The 20,120-nt window shown below is 42.9% G+C and overlaps 1 protein-coding gene across 4 annotated transcripts in view; it reads right to left on the bottom strand.

The window, feature by feature from the left end:
- Positions 1 to 14,095, bottom strand: part of LOC134338562 (solute carrier family 2, facilitated glucose transporter member 11-like) — a 40,983-nt gene extending 26,888 nt beyond the window's left edge. The window contains exons 1-6 of one of the 4 annotated variants that reach the window (XM_063034477.1): positions 13,354 to 14,081; positions 13,067 to 13,142; positions 8,568 to 8,696; positions 4,264 to 4,362; positions 4,018 to 4,178; positions 426 to 550 (exon numbers count right to left, since the gene is read on the bottom strand). In XM_063034477.1, the coding sequence (XP_062890547.1) occupies positions 426 to 550; positions 4,018 to 4,178; positions 4,264 to 4,362; positions 8,568 to 8,576 (394 nt within the window). In that variant the 5' untranslated portion in view covers positions 8,577 to 8,696; positions 13,067 to 13,142; positions 13,354 to 14,081. Of the gene's footprint in view, positions 1 to 425; positions 551 to 4,017; positions 4,179 to 4,263; positions 4,363 to 8,567; positions 8,697 to 13,066; positions 13,143 to 13,353 lie in introns of all 4 variants that reach the window. The other 3 variants (XM_063034473.1, XM_063034474.1, XM_063034475.1) reach the window with 3 other exon arrangements.
- Positions 14,096 to 20,120: the final 6,025 nt, after the last annotated feature.

Below are 20,120 nucleotides of genomic sequence, written 5' to 3'. Positions count from 1 at the left end.
CACACAAAGGGCTACAGTTAACCAACGTGTCAATGGAGAAATGCAAGGGAACCAGAGCACTGGGGGAAACCCACACAGACAGAGGAAGAACGTGCAAACTCCGACAGTGCCAGAGATCAGCATTCAACCCACCTAATTGTGCACTACGCCACCCATTATGAAGATATTCTCAAGTGAGATAGAGTATTAAACTTTAAAATCAGCCACGGCAGTGTGTCTAACTTACATGAACAAATTAAAGAACTGGTTAACTTACCACAAAACTTAATTGAACTTTAGATTTTAATAACTTGTAAGAAAACTGCGGTGCGAGAGCAATCCCTATCCCATTCCCACTGCTACACCAGCCTATAACATCAGGTACATTTCCTCTGTAAATAAGTGGCATGAATAAAAACTTAATATCCCAAAACAAAAGTGACAACCTGAGCTTATTCCAGTAAAAAATCTCCCAATTAAAATCATTTCAAAGGATTTGGCCGTCTTGCTCAGTCCCATCAGCAAAGTACCAACGAGCACAAAAATATTGCTCAGTAGCAGCGAATTCCTCCTGAGAGAAGAGAAATGGAAATCAGTTAGTAAAATGTGTTGGCAGTGATGTTATGTTAATAATAGCAGCAAACATGTTCTGCTCAGAGCTAGTTAACTTCATACTGCATGGTATGAATGGTAGTCTTGACTCGCTAACAACATAGCCTACAGCCAGGAACAGGTCCTTCAGTCGGTAATGTTGTGCAGAACTAAATTAATAATCAAATGTCCAAGTAAACTAATCCCTCCTCCCTAAACAATGCTCCCGTCCTAATTCATGACCTAAGAGTGTCTTAGAATGTCTTCAGAAGTCCATTCACCAGCCCTTCACAATAGTAATAAACGCTGAACAATTTTCAGCAAAATACCTGACAACAAGTAGGTGAGAACGTGCAGGCCAAAGTACGCGACTCAGCCCCCAACCCATTCAAATATTAATGCTCAAAATCACCTGTGCCAATTCCCCATAATTCACTAAAATGTTTAAAAAGTATATCCCCAGTTTCTACAAGCCTCAAGAGTACAGAATTCTAGAGATTCATCATTCTCTGCGAGAAGTTGGTCCTGTGGAGTTATAAATAACCTCGTAACCATCTCCCCTTGTTCAAGATTTTCCCACTGTGACATCTACCCTGTCGTGCTCCCTAAGGGTCTAGAATATTTCAGTAAGATCACCCCTCATTTTCCTGAATTCTGCAGAAAATTTCATTTGCCAATTGTGATAGGATAAGCCTCTCATCTCAGTAATTAGCCTTGTGAATCTCCTTTTCACTGTCTCTCTAATGCTTTCTTAAATAACACCAAAACAGGTGTGGCCTCACCAGTACAATGTATAATTATTATCAATACTTCTCTGTTTCTAATACACACCCTCTCGCAGTAAGGGCCAACATGGCATTTGCCTTCCTAAGCCGTTGCTGTACCTGTCTGCTGATGTCCTACCATCCATACACAAGAACATTCAGATCCTTCTGTACTTCATTCATCTATAGTCTTTCCCAAACCATCAAAAGAGATGATATTCACTTGAGTCAGTAATGGACTAATTTACTCACACAGATGAGACAACGAAAGATCTCACAGATCTCTAGCAAACCGCCAAGGATAAAATAGACAGTACAAAGTCAGGTTTGGCAAGAAGAGTATGCATATGTAAGACAAGTTTTTGCACTGTACCTCGATATATGCGACAATAATAGAACAATTTAGCATTCATATTGTCATGGGTATGACTGTTGACTTATAAAGGACTGCCAGAGATCTGTACATAGATTAAACCATGTCATCATCCAGCAAGTTGTCTAAAATCAGTTAGAATTAAAGAGAACTGAACAGGTGAGTATCATTTAAGGTTTAAAAGGAACTGTGTTAATGGAAATAGCAGATTAATATCTAATGAGGTGTAGCTTCAATGAACTATTAAAGGAAAATTGGAGTGTTATGATCTTTGACCTGTTTTACCTCATCTGGAAGGTTTCAGATCAGATTCAGAACGTGTAGTATCAGTGAGCTATTGCAGAAGAAATGTCACATTTACCAATCAGTTACCTGCATATGACCTTTCTGGAGGATAAGGAAGGAGCAAAAAGAGGAATATTACCACCCTATCCTTCAAAAGTCCATGAAGGTAGCATAATCTCAATACCCAAATGTCAACAGATTATCATAAACAATTGCTCATGAAAGAGAAAGGTGTGAGAATAGGAAATAATTACGAATATATGGAGTAAAAAGTCAGAGACAAGCAAACAAATAATATCTTCCCTACAATCTGAGCTCAATCTGAACTTTAATTTGTGGACTGTTGACAGATACAGGATGGTCACTAGCAATGCCAGGCACTTGTGTTTTCACACAATTCATAACTGTACTCTAATTCCCTGGTGCTCAGACATGTCTTGAAGTTTCTAGAGTGTTGTTAAATGACATGGAAGGTGAAAAACATTCACACTGGCCTGCAGAGCGTTGGTTTCCAAAGCTGGGGCAAGACTCTTGAGCTGATTGTGGGGCAGTGAAAACGGGCCACTAGATCTGCTCTTTCAAATAACACTTTGCAGATCTTATCACTGAGTGTTATTGGTGAACTTCATACCTGAAAAGACTTGTGCAGGCTGGGGGAGAGAAGTAAGAGGAACACTATCACCCAACTTCCTAACCTCGATTAGCTCACTCTTTCTTGCTCAAGTAACATTCTCAGCTGCCAACTAGCAGTGGGAGAGAGAAACAGGCCACTTCAACAGACTCACCGAGGACAATTTAAATCCCTAAAAGCAGCTGGTTTTGGGTTGGGTAAGATGTAAAGGATTTCAGATCTGACTCCAGACTGTTGTGAACTCTCCCAGTTCCAGCTTTTACAAGTGTGGGAAAGAACAGCAATCTAGTAACTTGCCCGAAGTGGTTGCTGGATATTTTATTGAGGCTGCTAGTGATTATAGAAAAATAGAAAATAGGTGCAGGAGTAGGCCATTCGGCCCTTCGAGCCTGCATTGCCATTCAGTATGATCATGGCTGATCATCCAACTCAGAACCCTGTACCTGCCTTCTCTCCATACCCACTGATCCCTTTAGCCACAAGGGCCATATCTAACTCCCTCTTAAATATAGTCAATGAACTGGCCTCAACTGTCTCCTGTGGCAGAGAATTCCACAGATTAGTCAGCTATCCCAGGCCAAGGATGAAAAGATAAACACCAAAAGGTTACGTGGACCTGCACCATCTTCCAGAGTAAACAGGATTCCCATTCTTCCATCCCTGCATTCACTATTCCAGACTCTAGACGTTTGTTCCAACATTGGACCTGTCTGTGCCTGCCCTTTATGCACAAGAAGTATTCTGTGCCATCTTTGAGTACTCGTGAATTTTCTGTTCAAATATCTGTCATCATGAAATTGGACCAGGCATTTACTGTCATAGTTCACCTTTACAGAGGTTTTGGTTCCCCATCCAGTTTTGTTGATCACATGATTCAATGTGTTGGCCTCATTTTAATAATATAATAACAGAGGATGGATAAACAGGACACACAGTACAACCTTCATAAATAACTGACAAAGAACCAAATTAGTGAAACCTACAGAGATTACAGTCACTCCCTGTGAAATTGTGTTTATATACAGCCCTGTTCAAAAAAAACTCAGTAGTGGCAACCCTTTATAAGTTATGGTGGAAGTCAGCAGACCCTCCATCTATGACACAATGCTGTACTGATTGCTGGGGACAATTGATCCATGTGCTGTTACTCCCTCTCTTCCTCATTTCCCATTACTCCTAGATTCCATCATCTCCGTGGCTTCCTCAGGGAAAAAGATGTGGCATCGGGACGACCTTAAGTCAGCCACAGAAGAAAAGTTAGAAACTCGCCTGGCTCTTGGTCCACATTCACAAATTAACACTTGGCCATGGGGAGGTCCTTCCACCACTCATAACACATAATGATAGATTTCGTTGGGTAATAGTTAAGCCAACATTCCTACTGCAGTTCATACCTGCCACAGGTTATGGCCATGGGTCCAGCAATAAATGCACCGACCACTCCTCCAACACAGAAGGCAGTTATGATGATAGTCCAGAGCAGTGTGATTACTTTGCTTTCCAGAGGTTTGCCATAACGCTCAATCCAGGTTTCATTGATGAACATTTGAATAAACTGCAATGGTGAATTAAAACAAAGTCCAATGTTGATTCTGCAAGTGCTACCAATCATTTCAAGTTGACCATAGCTCTGGACTCACGGTTGTTGGTGCATTAATGATCGTCAGGTTCAAGCCAAACTGGAAGGTACCACCAATGCAGGCAGCAAAGATGGTTAGGAGGAGACCCCTCATTTGCAGCTAAAAGGAATAAAAAAGAAAATGGAAAGGATACTTCCCAGCAAGGCTTATCCACACCTACACTCAGAGTTTCACTAACATTATCGCCAAAACAACATTATCAGGTGATTTGTCCTTCTCCATGCTCATTACTCCCAAGTTTGCGAGTAATCAAGTGCGAGTGGGTCACAAGCTGTGAAGCCGCTGAGTCTGAGGGTGTAACCTGCTTCAGTTTCACCACTCTTACAGCTGCACCAGCAATGAGTCTCAGTGCTTCAATTCAAACGTTTGGGAATACAAGAAGCTGCAGACAGTAGTGGTCTCCACTACGCCTCTCATCAGGGGCACATCCCTTCCCCACTATCCGTAGTAACTACAGGAGGTGCTGTCTGAAGGCGGCAACATCTGTCAACAAAGATCCCCATCACCTGGGCCATGTCGTCTTTTTGCAACCACCATTGGGCAGAAGGTATAGAAGCTGCAAGTCCCTCCCACCAGGTTCAGAAACAGCTACTTCCCTTCAACTATTTGGTTCTTGAACTAACTAACAAAACCTTAATCACTACAATTTATCTGCATTATGAACAATTGCCACTAAAATGGACTTTTTTTTTGCTCTAATTGTAAACTTCTGGTAAGATGGCGGCACACTCAGACTCTTGGGGACCAAGGATTTTTCTGTCTTTTTTTCACAATTGCAAGATAATGCTGGACACCAAGAACTTGAGGCATGACAGGTTTACCCCATCAGAAGCTGGTCACTGGCAGAGAAGTTGGACTTGGCGCAGACTGTGTTACAGCCTGCCAGACAGGCATCAATCAGTGCGCGAAGGCAGTGTGCAGTCTAACAGAAAAGATTGTCTTGGATGTATCTCTTGCAATCACAGACCCTGATGGACATCGGTATTGTAAACTGGTGCAAGTCTGTTTCCCTTGTTTATTGGTGAGACAGACGGTGGCGGGAGCCGTGTGGCCTCAGTTGTAGCATGGACTTGGCCTCAGGCCGTGGGCTTGCCTGTTGTAGCAATTCAGCAGTGGAGACACTGAAGGCAGTGCAGCGAGGTATCCATGTTGAGTTGGGGGCCGCACCCTCTCATCTGTGCTGCCAACCCATGTTCAGTCGGTGGAAGGACAAGCTGGATTGCGTATATACGTCCGTCTGCGGACTGCTGAAAACCACTTGTTCCTGCTGATAACACTCGTGCACCATCCAGTTACAAGACATACTTCTCAGTGACTTGGGCCATATAATATTTTCTGTGTGACTGTATGTTTACTTGCTATCCTATATGTGCCGTGTGCTGTGTATGACCGTTGATAATGTGTTTTGAACCTTAGCCTAGGAGAAACACTGTTTTATTTGGCTGTATTCATGTGTATTCTTGTCTGGTTGAATGAAAAGTTTGACCACTTGCAGGGATAAACCAGGCAGAAAACTAATTAATAACAGGGAAGTTCTTAGAAAGTAATCTGAGAAACAGGATTGAAAGATAGAGTTAAATAGACATAGCCAGCATAGTTTTGTTGTGAGGGTGGGGCAGTTTGACTCAATTTTTGGAAAAAATATGTGAATGTCTCCTATTGATTATAGGAGGCAAGATTTTTTTTTGTGATTGGAAGCCTCTGGAGAGTGAAGCACACAGTTTTCTCACTGTTATACACATTAATGATTTAGATATGAATGTAGGAGGTATAATTTGTGTTTGCGATATTGGTGATGTTTTTGATAACGAGAGTGGTTAAATGTTGTAGAATCAATTGGAAAGACGGGCAGAACAAAGGCAGATGGAACTTAATCTTGGTAAATGTGGTGTGATGCATTTTTGAGGGCAAGTCAGACGAGGCCATGCAGAATAAATGGCAAAACCCCAGTCAGTACTGAGGAACAGATAGACCTTGGTGTTAACATCCAAGGATACTTGTAGGTATCAGCACATATAGAGAAGGTGAAGGTGGCACATGGTATACTTACCTTCATATACAGAAAACATAAGAGCAAGGTGTTTACGATACAAAGAAAAAGCACTGTGTACAGGTCTGGTCATCACACCACAGGAAGAATGCAATTGCACGGGAGAGGGTGCAGCAGAGATTCACCAGGATTTCAGTTGCAAGGGTGGACTAGGCTGGGTTTGCTTTCCTTGGGATGAATGAAGCAAGCATGCAAAATTGCACAGCTATATATAGGGAAGAGAATAAGAAACATTTCCTCACAGCAGAGTTGTCTAAAACTATAGCCATAAGTTTAGAGGAAACATATTTTTCACCCAGTATGGTTGGAATGTGAAACATACTGACCGGGTAGTGGAGGCAGATAATCCTAAAACATCATAGTGAGTTCTTGTATCACCAAGGCTATAGACCAAGCCCTGGCAAATGAAATTAGTACAGATGGTCAACATGGTCACGTTGAGCTGAAGGCCCATTACTGGGCTCTATGAACATGACTCATACGCAAAATTGGTAGGTCACACTGCTGATAGTGGATCAAACATTGTAAAATCTTTAACACATCAAAAGAAACAGGGAAGCAAATAATGAACATGTACAATCTTGACATGAAAACTTCTTGATTCTTGCTCATCTCATCTATACAAAGGGAAAAGCAACTGAACGATGAACTCAGTCTCCACCTTACTCAGTATAAGATTGAACCCCAAATATTAACATGTCGACTCCTCCAACATGTGGTCCGTGAGTGACAACAAAACACTCCTACAGTATAGAAGCAATCTGATGGTAAATGAGAAGGGAAGGAGAATTCATGTCAAGCTGGTTAAAGTTTTAACCCAATCTTGTATCCTTCCAAAACTTTGCTCAGCAGTATGATGTAAAAAAAAGCACTCACCCCTTACCAGCTGTTAGATTTAATAATCTAGTGTAAATCTAGTATTTACATAACAACATTTTTGCTCTATTTCACTAAAAGCAATTTTACTTCACGACTTAATCAAGTATACAACTATCTTTTACTGGAATGGCCCAGCTGATGTATTAAACAGGAGGGGATGCTTCAAGCTGTGTGACAGAGTTTTTGTGGTTGCTCTGCGCAGAGATGGAGTTGCCAATTACAAAACCAGATTGTTTAGATGGCGAATACAGTCAAAATTGTGCAAATCATTGGTGAGTTTGGGAAGGCCATAAACTGCTTAAGTGATAGGTAAGTGTAAAAAAAGTATTTTAAAATTCATTCCTTGTTATTTTAGGATACAGCGGCAAGAGGTATCGGCAAACAAAGGAGGCAGCACTGTAGGTGTTTGAAAGACTATCAGAAATTGCTTTATTAGAGTGAAACAAAGAATACAGAAAGAAAGAAAAATGACCCTCACTCAGCAGTAGTCATAACCTAGCCTAGAAAACTTCCACTTACATAAAGAAATTGTCCCTTTTTAAACATAACATAATGTTATGTACTTTTCCTAGCAAGTACATTTTTTGCCACTATCTACATTCAAGGCTGCAGACTGGTACTCACACCACTTTCTCAAAACATGATCACATCCCAGACTAACAGCATTTTGTCTTCCAAGCATCCACTTGCTGTTAGCCATTTTAGCATATACCAAGGAGGAATCAAATTTAACTCTTTCTTCACAGTAGGGTGACAGTACACAAGAGTGGTTACATCAAAAGCAGTGAATACAGAGCAGTAACTTACAGTAAGCCACTGTTTCACCCATGAATTATCAGGGTGAAAATTAAAAGCTAGTGATAAATCTCCTATTCTTGCCTGTAAACGTAGTACGGGGGGGGGGGGAGCAGGCTCTAAATGTAATTGGGCAGACTGCGATAGCGGGAAGGGACAATGCATTTGAAGTTCCAGTACAAGATGAAAAAGGGCGGTGCGTTTTTTGTTCACATCACACTTACCCTTCCACATCCAGTTCATGTCTACAATTACCCACAGGACAACCATGCTACTGATGTCTCTGGAATTATTATGCTTCATGGCTCAAAAAATGGACTTTCACTTAAATGTCTCCCTGAACAAAGCTCAATGACTCAAAAAAATGGACAAAATCCTTTATTCCACAGACAGAATAAAGGATTTTGTCCACTTTTGAGCCATGAAACATCTGGTTCATGATAATTCAAAAGACATCTGACTTTTCAAATGGCATTTCTAATACATTTTTCTATTTCTTCCATTACTTTATTATTAATCTGACATCACCACTCAATGTAATTTATAGTAATTTCCATCAATAGTTGTAGAAATAACTTACCAAATCCATTTATAGACTTTTCCTGCAAGATGGTTAGGTGAGAAGTCAAGATTTAAGGAAGAGGCAGCATCAAGGCTAAACAGGAAGCAGGAAAATCAAGCCTCCTTCATAAATCCAGAGCTGAATGACCTGTTGTATTAAAGACAAAACACTTGAACTTGAGAGAGATGTTGAACACTATCTCATCTTCAAAGCTGTAATGTGCATTCCCCCCGTTGCCCAACATCCACTGAACGGGTGACAAAGACGAAAAAATAACACGCTCCTCCACATTAAATCACCACCTAAACAATCCCCCAATATATCATCCCATTGCGTATTACATAGATTTATAAACTTATAATGACACAGGAGACCCTTTGACCCAGAGGAGCAATCCCGTAATCCCATTTTCCCTCTTTATTTCCCAGAACCCCTGCAGCTTGTTTCCTATCACACAGTTAACACACTGAATGGTGATTTTACAGTAGCCGTATGCTACTAAATTGTCAACAAGTGGGAGAAAACTGGTGCCCCCAGAGGAATCTTTTGGTTACAAGAACATGTGTAACTCTGCACAGACAGTGCCTGAGAAGCAAACTCTAATCCCTGGGACACTAACTGCAACTCCAATGTACAAATGTCTTTTACAGATACTTGTGAAAGAGATGTTCAATATGGCAGGAACCAAATTACTTGCGACATGAAAAGAAGGCAAAAGGAACTAAAATGACTTAAGTGAACCAAATGAACAGAAAAAAGGTCATTTGAACCTCTTCTACTGCAGGGACAATCTGTACAAAAGGGATGGGCTACATCTTAACTGGAGGGGAACCAATATCCTGGCTGAAAGATTTGCTGGTATGACTCGGAAGGTTTTACACTAGCTTGGCAGGGTATGGAAACCAGTATAGCAGATCAGAAAGTGGAGGAATTGAATGGTAGGTAGGTGTCATGACCAGTAAGAACGGGCAGGAGCAAAGTGATGGGATGGATTGGTTGTGGTGTTTCTTTCAATGATAGTATTGTGGGTAAGGGTGATAAAACAGAGCATGGATCAGTACATGGGACTATGAATTTGTCGCCATAAAAGAGACTTGGTTAAGAGAGGGACAGGAATTGTTGCTTAATTGTCCAGAGTTTTGATATTTGAGAAAAGTAGAGAAGCTGGTAAAAGGGAAGCACAAGTTGTGCTATTAATCAGGGACAATATCACAGTCGCACTCGGTGGGGACAAAATGAAGGATGAAACTCAAAAATATGAAAAAATTAAATGACTTTGATGGGATTGTACTACTGATACCAGCCACAACCATCACCGCCATCTTAAACAGCCACTGGGATACTGAGAAACAGACACATGGGCAAATCAGGGAAAGATGGAAAAATAAAAGGATTGTTGTAGTGGATGACTTCAACTTCTCAAATGTAGACTACTGTAGATAACCCAAGAGGATGAGGGGTCATACTGGATCAGGTGTGTAATGGGCCTCACCAGGTGACTGACCTTTCAGTGAAAGAACAGTTCGGGAACGGCTTTAAGGTAGCTGTAGAAAAGGATAAGTGTGGACCCTGCAGGAGAGTACTAAATTGGAGCAGGACAAACTATGAGAGTATTAGGCAGGAACTGAGATCAAATATGGTTTTTCAGGATCAAGCAATCCAAATATCTCCCTGTCAAACCAACCCAGGATTTGTGCCTTGCCTATGTGACTGCAGAGGGCAATTCCTATGATGCACCAGACCTCTATTCTATTCTCAACCATATAACCATATAACAATTTCAGCACAGAAACAGGCCATCTCGGCCCTTCTATTCCGTGCCAAACTAGGCAATGGCAAATAATTAGTGAAAAATATGATTTTCCACCAGCTATCAAACTATTCTGATGACATTTGTAAACACTGTGAAAGTGTACTTTATTTGCAGTAACAAAATGGAACCTGTATTGTATCGGAGTGCTTTGCTAATAGCGTTCACGAAGTAGGTCTGCAAATAACCCCACCAGTGGATCTGCACAGGATCCACGGACATGGGCAGGGGCACCATTCAGGCCAGAATCTTTCTGAAACGTGGAAATGGAAGGGAGAAGACCAAATGGCAATGCATGGAACACGTTACAAGAAACTCCATGTTTGCTTTCACACACCAGAAATCCAGTTCCAGTGCTCCCTTTCAATTCTCCTGATGCACTGGGAAAGTTATCATTTTGTGTTAAATCTAAAAAAATAAGTTAATTACAAGTGCAGAGGTATTAACAGAAATGACATCAGATAGTGCAGAAAATCTGCCAATTTGACACGAAAGTCTAGAGTGTACTAAATTTTTGGAGCCTTAGTGAACTGACAGAAACCACAGGATTCCCGTATCTCTTTCTGCAAGCTGGTACTACTGATTCGGTGTGCCTCAGCTGGGGTTCCCAAAAAGGTCGTTAGGGGTTCCGAGAGAGATCGTGATTAAAAAATATTGCTTTTGCAACATGCAATGCTAGCACTTGCAGTGGTGGGCAGTGACTGAGTAACTCCATCAGCAATCTCGTTGGAGGTCTCTCACCCCAGTACGGCAGTGCGCAGTAGGACCGTGTTTATTTGGTTGAGTCCATTCTCAATTTTTGACGCGAGATAGAGCAGGCCATTGACAATTGGTGAGTGCCCTACTGAATGGAGGGGAGGACGGTAGGCTGAGGAGGAGCATGAAGTGTATTTTCCAAGTATTGAACAGATTCGCCCAACTTGGGATGTGATGTCAGCCTCTCCCTCTGAACTACCTCCTCCAGCCTCCACTTACACGCTGCCAACTAGCTTATAGGAGCAAACAAACTCTACCAGTGTAGTAGAAAATTGGAGGGAATTGTTCATTCCAAGGAAGGAATTTTTACGTGCAGTGAGAGGCTTTGCTTCTCTTGTTAAAAAAAAAAGAAAATCCTGATGTTGTCACAACACACTGGTTTCCTCACAGAGAGGTTGTAATGTCAAAAACCCTTGGAGATGAAATGAAAAAATTCTGGATGATGCTACAAAAATGGTTAACTTCAGTAAACAAAGACCAGTTCATTTGAGACTGTTTAAAAAACTGTGGGAAAACCTGGACAAGCAGCACACCAATCTTCTGCTACATACAGAAATCCGGCTTAGCAAAGGAAGCGTTCTCAACAGGGTGTTTGAGCTGAAAGGTGAATTGCAGGAGTACTTTCAAGAAAATAGTAGCCCAGATTTTGCTGAGTGCTGTGAAAATGAAGAATGGCCGCAGAAACTAGCCTACTTTGGAAACATTTTTCATCATGTGAACCAGTTGAATAAATCTCTGCAAGACGCTGGAGAAAATGTTTTGACTTCAAGTGACATTGAATTTAAAAGAAAACTGAATCTTTGGAAAAATCACGTTGAAAAAGGAAATCTTGAAATGTTTCCACTTCTGCTTGGGCTTGAGAATGAGAAAGGATATCAGAAAGTCTCAAGTCTTATTGAAAACCACCTGGAAGAACTTTAGAACAAAATTGAACAGTATTTTTCTCCCTTTCAGCGCAAGTGCGTGACTGGGGGAGGGACCCTTTCTCTGAATCTTCTGCTCAGCCTGAGAACTTGACTTTGAGGGAAGAGGAAGAACTTGGTGAGCTACAGACCAACGTGCACTCAAGTTGAGATTTACTGACCTGCCCCTGGAATAGTTTTGGATTTCTGTGAAAGAACAGTATCCTGCCATTCACAGAAAAGCAATGAACATTTTGCTGCAGTTTTCAACTTCTTACATGTGTGAGCAAGCTTTTTTTTGTTTAACAAACAGTAAGAGCAAGGACAGAAATTGTCTCATTTCAGTTGAAGGTGAAATCTGTGGGTACTTATCTCATGTTTGACCCCGAAATGAGTACTTGTGCAGCAAAAAACAAGTACATTTTTCACATGCTAGGCCTATACTTCAGTCTGATCATGTCACTTAGTAAGAAAATGTTCTTTTCAAGATCTTGTATAAAATTGTGTCTTGGGCTATATTTTTATTCATATTGCTTTGGGTTATGGCTTTTAGTAACTTTACTATTCAACCCATGTTGTAAATAACATTAATTAAAATCAATTTACAGCTTTAGTTAAATTAAATCTACCTTTAGAAAAATGTAATCCCATTTTGGCTTGAGCCAGTTATTTAACAGAAAAGTATTATGTTTGCCTTGCAAATTTTTTAAATTTATGAAAGGGAAAGAAAGAGATTCATTTCATGAAAGGCAAGCTAAGCTTAACTACCCTTTTTTTCAAGGTTGGCCAAAAATTCATTCTCTACTGGAAAGAGCACTGACAATTGTTATATCTACAGCTTACTGATCACACTAGCCATGAACTGTAGATATAAATGTTTTACGCAGCGTTTCCCCGAAACCTTTAAATTATTTCAAGGGTTCCTCCAGGGCAAAAAGGTTGAGAAAGGCTGCTATAGAGGCTGTGCTGGTGTCATGCCCAGGGTTAAATTTAACGTGGATACAAAGTGAACTAATATTTACTGTCCAATACTAATGAACGTAACTCACTTTTAGATTTCCGCAAGTCACGAGTAAATGCAGAAAGTGCTTTTCTTCACCAGGCACTGATTTTAATGGGAAACAACTGCAAGAAACACAGGTAGATATTTCACACTGTGAAATTATGTTTATATTTTCTAAAGGTTTGTTAATTAAAATCAAACATTTTAAAATACTCCGAAATTTTTTAAACTTCTCAAGTAATATTGCCTTTGTTTAATGCACTCTAAAAGATTTTAAGGATTACTGGTGGCTTTTTTTTGTGAAAAATTCCATAAAGTGTAAATATAGCTTACTTCCTGGTTTGCCAGAGGGTCTGTTTCAGCCCGCGTTTTTCCGCGTCTGTGTGATCTCGTCCTGACTGTCTTCCAATCCCGGGAATGATTTGGGAGACCACTCGGGAGAGGTCAGGTTGTAGTCTCAGCTCACCACTCCCGTCAGCACACTGACCAGGCGGAACGACTGGCAGAAATGCAGAATGGTAAAAGGAGGAGACACGGGTGACTGCGGATACCGTCAACTGGAGCAACGGGAAATGTGCAGAACAGCAGCTATGGATGCAGAGGACCAACGCATGCACCAGGACACGGGCTACCTGGGGGATTGAGTCGGCACGTCGGGTTACAGCCTCTGTCGCCGGACCTCTGCTATCACTGTCAGTTTAGCATTCCGGTGCGCACTATTCCGGTATTTCTGCGCTCGTCGCTGTACTTATTACTTCCATGCGGTTTACACTGTGAAGTGCACACGAACGAGGAATGCCATTATGGGGGGGGGGAGGGGACTACCTGAATCTATTTCTGCGGCCCTTCTCCATCACGGACACGGCAGGCTCGCTTCATCCGGAGCCGCCGGGCTGGTGTGCCGGCGTCGGCCCCACTCCCTCAGTCCCCGCAGTCCATGCTCAACCATCGCTGCAAGTCAGCGAACTCACCGGCATTCCTGACCGATCCTTCACTTTGCTCCTTCTTGTGTTATTTCTCCCAGTGATTTGCCGCCGTGTCCAGCGCTGCCTTGTCCAGTCACCCGAGTCCGCGGGGCGGCCGCTGTCACCCTCCGGGCGGCAGGGGGCAGCGTCGCGGCGCCGCTGTAACCCTCCGGGCGGCAGGGGGCAGCGTCGCGGCGCCGCTGTCACCCTCCGGGCGGCAGGGGGCAGAGTCGCCACCCCGCTGTAACCCTCCGGGCGGCAGGGGGCAGCGTCGCGGCGCCGCTGTCACCCTCCGGGCGGCAGGGGGCAGCGTCGCGGCGCCGCTGTCACCCTCCGGGCGGCAGGGGGCAGAGTCGCCGCCCCGCTGTCACCCTCCGGGCGGCGCTGTCCGCTGGGGAGTTAATACGAAGTTAGGAAGCGAGACGTTTCATCTCCTCAACTTTTTCGTGATTCACTGGAATCTGTCGGGCCACGGAGTTACCGTGGAAGCGGGATGTGACTGTCTCCCGGTGCGGACCTGATGAAGAGTCTGGCCTGAAACGTCAACTGTTCTCTCTTTTCTGTAGAAGCTGCCCGACCTGATCTGCAGCTGTCTTCCCTGTGAGAAGTTTGATTGTAACCGTTGTTGGGTCTCCTTGAAGCCCGCTGACATAAGTTTTTTTTATCCAAAACGAACTTTATTACTAAACAAATATTTAAATGAATAAACCGTGCAGTGCCTTTTCATTCTTTACTTTCAAAGGCAATGCGTTCATGCTGTGTTACATTCCTGCACATCCAGAGCACAAGCAACACACATCAAAGTTGCTGGTGAACGCAGCAGCCAGGCAGTATCTCTAGGTCTCTGCCTGAGACATCGACTGTACCTCTTCCTGTAGATGCTGCCTGGCCTGCTGCGTTCACCAGCAACTTTGATGTGTATTGCTTGAATTTCCAGCATCTGCAGAATTCCCCGTGTTTGCATCCATAGCACGGTTGCCACACGTGGATAGATAAGACATACTTTATTGATCCCGAAGGAAATTGGGTTTCGTTACAGTTGCATCAACCAAGAATAGAGTATAAGTATAGCAAATATAGCAATATAAAACCATAAATAATTAAATAATAATATGTAAATTATGCCAGATGGAAATAAGTCCAGGACCAGCCTATTGGTTCAGGGTGTCTGACCCTCCAAGGAAGGAGTTGTAAAGTTTGATGGCCACAGGCGGGAATGACTTCCTATGACGCTCAGTGTTGCATCTTGGTGGAATGAGTCTCTGGCTGAATGTACTCCTGTGCCCAATCAGTCAGGTTTTTTATCACTAATGTACAGTATGTCGTGAAATTTGTGGGTTTTGAGGCAGCAGTACAGTACAGTGCATAAAATATACTATATAAAAACAGAGTCATGGAGAAGTATGACCTTTGGTCCACCTAGTCCATGCCAAAACCATTTAAGCTGTCTACTCCCATCGATCTACTCAGCCGTACATGTACCCATCCAAACTTCTCTTAAACATTGAGATCGAGCTCACATGCACAACTTGTGCTGGCAGCTCATCCACATTCTCAAGACCCTCTCAGCGAAGAAGTTTCCCCTCATGTTACCCTTAAACTTTTCACCTTTAACCCATGACCTCTGGTTGTAGTCCCACCCCACCTCAGTGGAAAAAACCTGCTCACATTTCCCCTACCTATACCCCTAATAATTTTGTATACCTCCATCAAATCTTCTTTCAATCTTCTGCATTATAAGGAATACAGTTCTAACCTATCGGATCTTTCCTTACAACTCAGGTCCTCCAGGCCCGGCAACATCCTTGTACATCTTCTCTGTGATCTTTCAAACTTGTTTACATCTTTCCTGTGGGTAGGTGAGCAAAACTGCACCCAATCCTCCAAATTAGGCCTCACCAACGTCTTATACAACTTCAACATAATATCCCATCTTCTGTACTCAATACATTCATTTATGAAGGCCAATGTGCCAAAAGCTTCCTTTAATAGCCCTGTCTAATTGTGACACCACTTTCAATGAATTATGTACCTGTATTCCCAGATCCCTTTGTTCCACCACACTCCTCAATGCCCTACCGTTCACTGTGTAAGAGGAATTCAGATTGGTCCTACAGAAGTGAAAAACTTCACACTTGTCTGCATTAAACTCCTTCTGCCACCTTTCAGCCCATTTTTCCAGCTGATGCAGATCCCTATGCAAGTCATGATAGCCTTCCCCGCTGTCCAATATAACCCCATTCTTAGTGTCGTACACAAATTTGCTAATCTAGTTAACCACGTTATCATCCAGATCATTGATACAGATGACAAACAATAAAGGATCCAGCACTGATCCCTGCTGCACTCCATTAGTCACAGGCCTCCATTCAGAGGCACCATCTACTACCACTCGCTGGCTTCTCCCGTAAAACCAATGTCTGATTCAAGAGGAGAAGATGGCGCGATGCAGCGCGCAGCGGCCTCTCCGGTGATGAATATCTGTTATCTGCCAAGTAGGTGCCGTGCACAATCCTGATTTGATGGAGACAGACGTGAGAGCACGGAGGAACATCTGGTGAAACTTCTGGAATGCCTGTTTCGCTGCCACTGCTACTGTGTGATCCAGGATCTCCGGAGGAGAAGGCCCCGAGTCCTTGGCTTTGCCTGTCGCTCGGCGGCCGGGGTGGGGTCGAAGTGCTCGGCAGAGATGGTGCTCGGTGCTCGGTGCCGGAGGGCTGGTCGGAGGCTGGAAGTTTTCGGACGGACTCAAGAGTCGGCTGTGGTCGGGTGCTTCCAGGGTGCTGCATCGGCAAGTTTGCGGCGCTGGAGTTTCATGGCAGGAAGAGTTTCTCCCTTCTACCGTCTGCGTGAATGATGGGCTATCAGGACTTTGAGACGTTCTTTACCGTGCCCATGGTCTGTTCTTCATCAAATTACGGTATTGCTTTGCACTGTTGTAACTATATGTTATTATTATGTGGTTTTTGTCAGTTTTAGTCTTGGTCTGTCCTGTGTTTCTGTGATATCATACTGGAGGAACATTGTATCATTTCTTAATGCATGCATTTCTAAATGACAATAAACAAGGACTGAGTGTCCTCATAATCTAATATTTTACTATCTCATCTTGAATGCTGAGCAGCTGAATGTTCTTGACCAACCTCCCATGCAGGACCTTGTCAAATGCCTTTCCAAAGTCCATGTAGACAACATCCACTGCCTTGCCTTCATCCATGTTCCTGGTAACTTCCTTGAAACACTCTATAAGATGGGTTACACATGACCTACCACACAGTGAAGCCATGCTGACTATCCTTAATCGGTCTATGTCTATGCAAATGCTCACATATCTGGTCCCTTAGAATACCTTCCAATAACTTTCCCACAACTGATGTCAGACTTACTGGTCTATCATTTCCTGGATTCTACTTAGAGCCTTTTTTTAAACAGCGGAACAATATTGGCTATCGTCCCATCATCTGGTACCTCTGATTTAAAGAATGATTTAAACATCTCTGCTCGGGCCCCTGCAATTTCTGCACTTGCCTTCCACGGGTTCGAGGGAACACCTTGTCAGACCCTGGGGATTAATCCACCCTGATTTGCCTCAGGACAGCAAACACCTCCTCCTCTGTAATCTGTACAGGGTCCATGAAGTTGATGCAACTTTGCCTCACTTCTACAGACTCAGTGTCCATCGCCTGGGTAAATACAGATGCCAAGACTGCATTTAAGATCTCCCCCGTCTCCCCAGAGCTGACAGTGTGGCTGGGGTGAAAATAAATGATGTTGAAGCTTTAAGCAAATCCGCTGATAGAAAGGTTGTGAGTGGTGGTAAAAATCTTCTGAGGTGTATATATTTCAATGCTAGGAGTATTGCGGGGAAGGCGGATGAGTTGAGGGCGTGGATTGACACGTGGAATTATGATGTTGTAGCAATTAGTGAAACTTGGCTACAGCAGGGGCAGGACTGGCAGCTTAATATTCCAGGGTTCCGATGTTTCAGATGTGATCGAGGCAGAGGAATGAAAGGTGGGGGAGTAGCATTGCTTGTTAGGAAAAATATTACAGCAGTGCTCAGGCAGGACAGATTAGAGGGCTTGTCTACTGAGTCCTTATGGGTGGAGCTGAGAAACAGGAAAGGTATGGCCACATTAGTGGGATTGTATTACAGACCACCCAATAGTAAACGAGAATTGGAAGAGCAAATCTGCAGAGAGATAGCAGGCAACTGCAGGAAACATAAAGTTGTGGTGGTAGGGGATTTTAATTTTCCATACATTGATTGGGACTCCCAAACTGTTAGGGGTCTAGATGGTTTAGAGTTTGTAAAATGTGTTCAGGAAAGTTTTCTAAATCAATATATAGAGGGACCAACTAGAGGGGATGCAATATTGGATCTCCTGTTAGGTAACGAATTAGGGCAAGTGACGGAAGTCTGTGTAGGGGAGCACTTTGGTTCCAGTGATCATAACACCATTAGTTTCAATTTGATCATGGACAAGGATAGATCTGGTCCTAGGGTTGAGGTTCTGAACTGGAAGAAGGCCAAATTTGAAGAAATGAGAAAGGATCTAAAAAGCGTGGATTGGGACAGGTTGTTCTCTGGCAAAGATGTGATTGGTAGGTGGGAAGCCTTCAAAGGGGAAATTTAGAGAGTGCAGAGTTTGTATGTTCCTGTCAGGATTAAAGACAAATTGAATAGGAATAAGGAACCTTGGTTCTCAAGGGATATTGCAACTCTGATAAAGAAGAAGAGGGAGTTGTATGAAATGTATAGGAAACAGGGGGTAAAGCAGGTGCTTGAGGAGTATAAGAAGTGCAAGAAAATACTTAAGAAAGAAATCAGGAGAGCTAAAAGAAGACATGAGGTTGCCTTGGCAGTCAAAGTGAAGGATAATCCAAAGAGCTTTTACAAGTATATTAAGAGCAAAAGGATCGTAAGGGATAAAATTGGTCCTCTTGAAGATCAGAGTGGTCGGCTTTGTGCGGAACCAAAGGAAATGGGGGAGATCTTAAATAGGTTTTTTGCGTCTGTATTTACTAAGGAAGCTGGCATGAAATCTATGGAATTGAGGGAATCAAGTAGTGAGACCATGGAAAGTGTACAGATTAAAAAGGAGGAGGTGCTTGCTGTCTTGAGGAAAATTAAAGTGGATAAATCCCCAGGAACTGACAGAGTGTTCCCTCGGACCTTGAAGGAGACTAGTGTTGAAATTGCGGGGGCCCTGGCAGAAATATTTAAAATGTCGCTGTCTACGGGTGAAGTGCCGGAGGATTGGAGAGTGGCTCATGTGTGCAGGTCAGTGGGACTAGGCAGAAAATGGTTCGGCACAGCCAAAAGGCCTGTTTCTGTGCTGTAGTTTCTATGGTTTCTATTTTGGCTCCACAAATGGATTACCATTCTGATCTTCCAGAGAACCAGTTTTGTCCCTTGTAATCCTTTTGCTCTTTTCCCTAAGGATTCTCCTTCACCTTGTCTCTGGAACAACCTGTGCCTTCTTTTTGCCCTCCTGATTTCTTTCTGAAGTGTTCTCTTGCATTTCTAATACTGCATAAGCACCTCATTTGTTCCTACTTGACTAAACCTGCTATGCACCTCCTTTTTTCTCTTAACCAGGGCCTCAATATCTCTCAAAAATCAAGGTTCCCAACGCTTGTTATCTTTACTTTCTATTCCGACACACACACACGTACAGGCTTCGTACTTGCAATTTTGCTTTTGAAGGCCTCCCACTTACCAAGTACACATTTGCCAGCAAACAGCCTGTCCAAATCCACACTTGCCAGATCCTTTCTGATAACATCAAAATTAGCCTTTCTCCAACTTAGAATCTCAATCCACAGACCAAATTTACCTTTTTGCATATGTACTTTGAAACTAGTGGCAATCGGATCACCAGCTGTAAAGTGTTCCCATACACAGACTTCTGTCGCCTGCCCTGTCTCTTTCCCAAATAGCAGATCCAGTATCGCACTCTCTCTCGTTGGGACTTCTACGCACTGATGAAGAAGACTTTCCTGAAATATTGACTGTTCCTCCCACTCCATAGGTGCTGCCTGACCTGCTGAATTTCTCCAACATTCAGTGCGTGATTTCCTGATTCTGCATAATCTCTAGCGTTCATCTATTTTTATTCCTTGTGTTCTGCC

The sequence above is a fragment of the Mobula hypostoma genome, chromosome 27 (assembly GCF_963921235.1).
Source record: "Mobula hypostoma chromosome 27, sMobHyp1.1, whole genome shotgun sequence".
NCBI classification, from domain to species: Eukaryota; Metazoa; Chordata; class Chondrichthyes; order Myliobatiformes; family Myliobatidae; genus Mobula; species Mobula hypostoma.
Note: the sequence above shows the minus strand (reverse complement) of the source record. Positions and strands in the feature narration are given on the sequence as shown.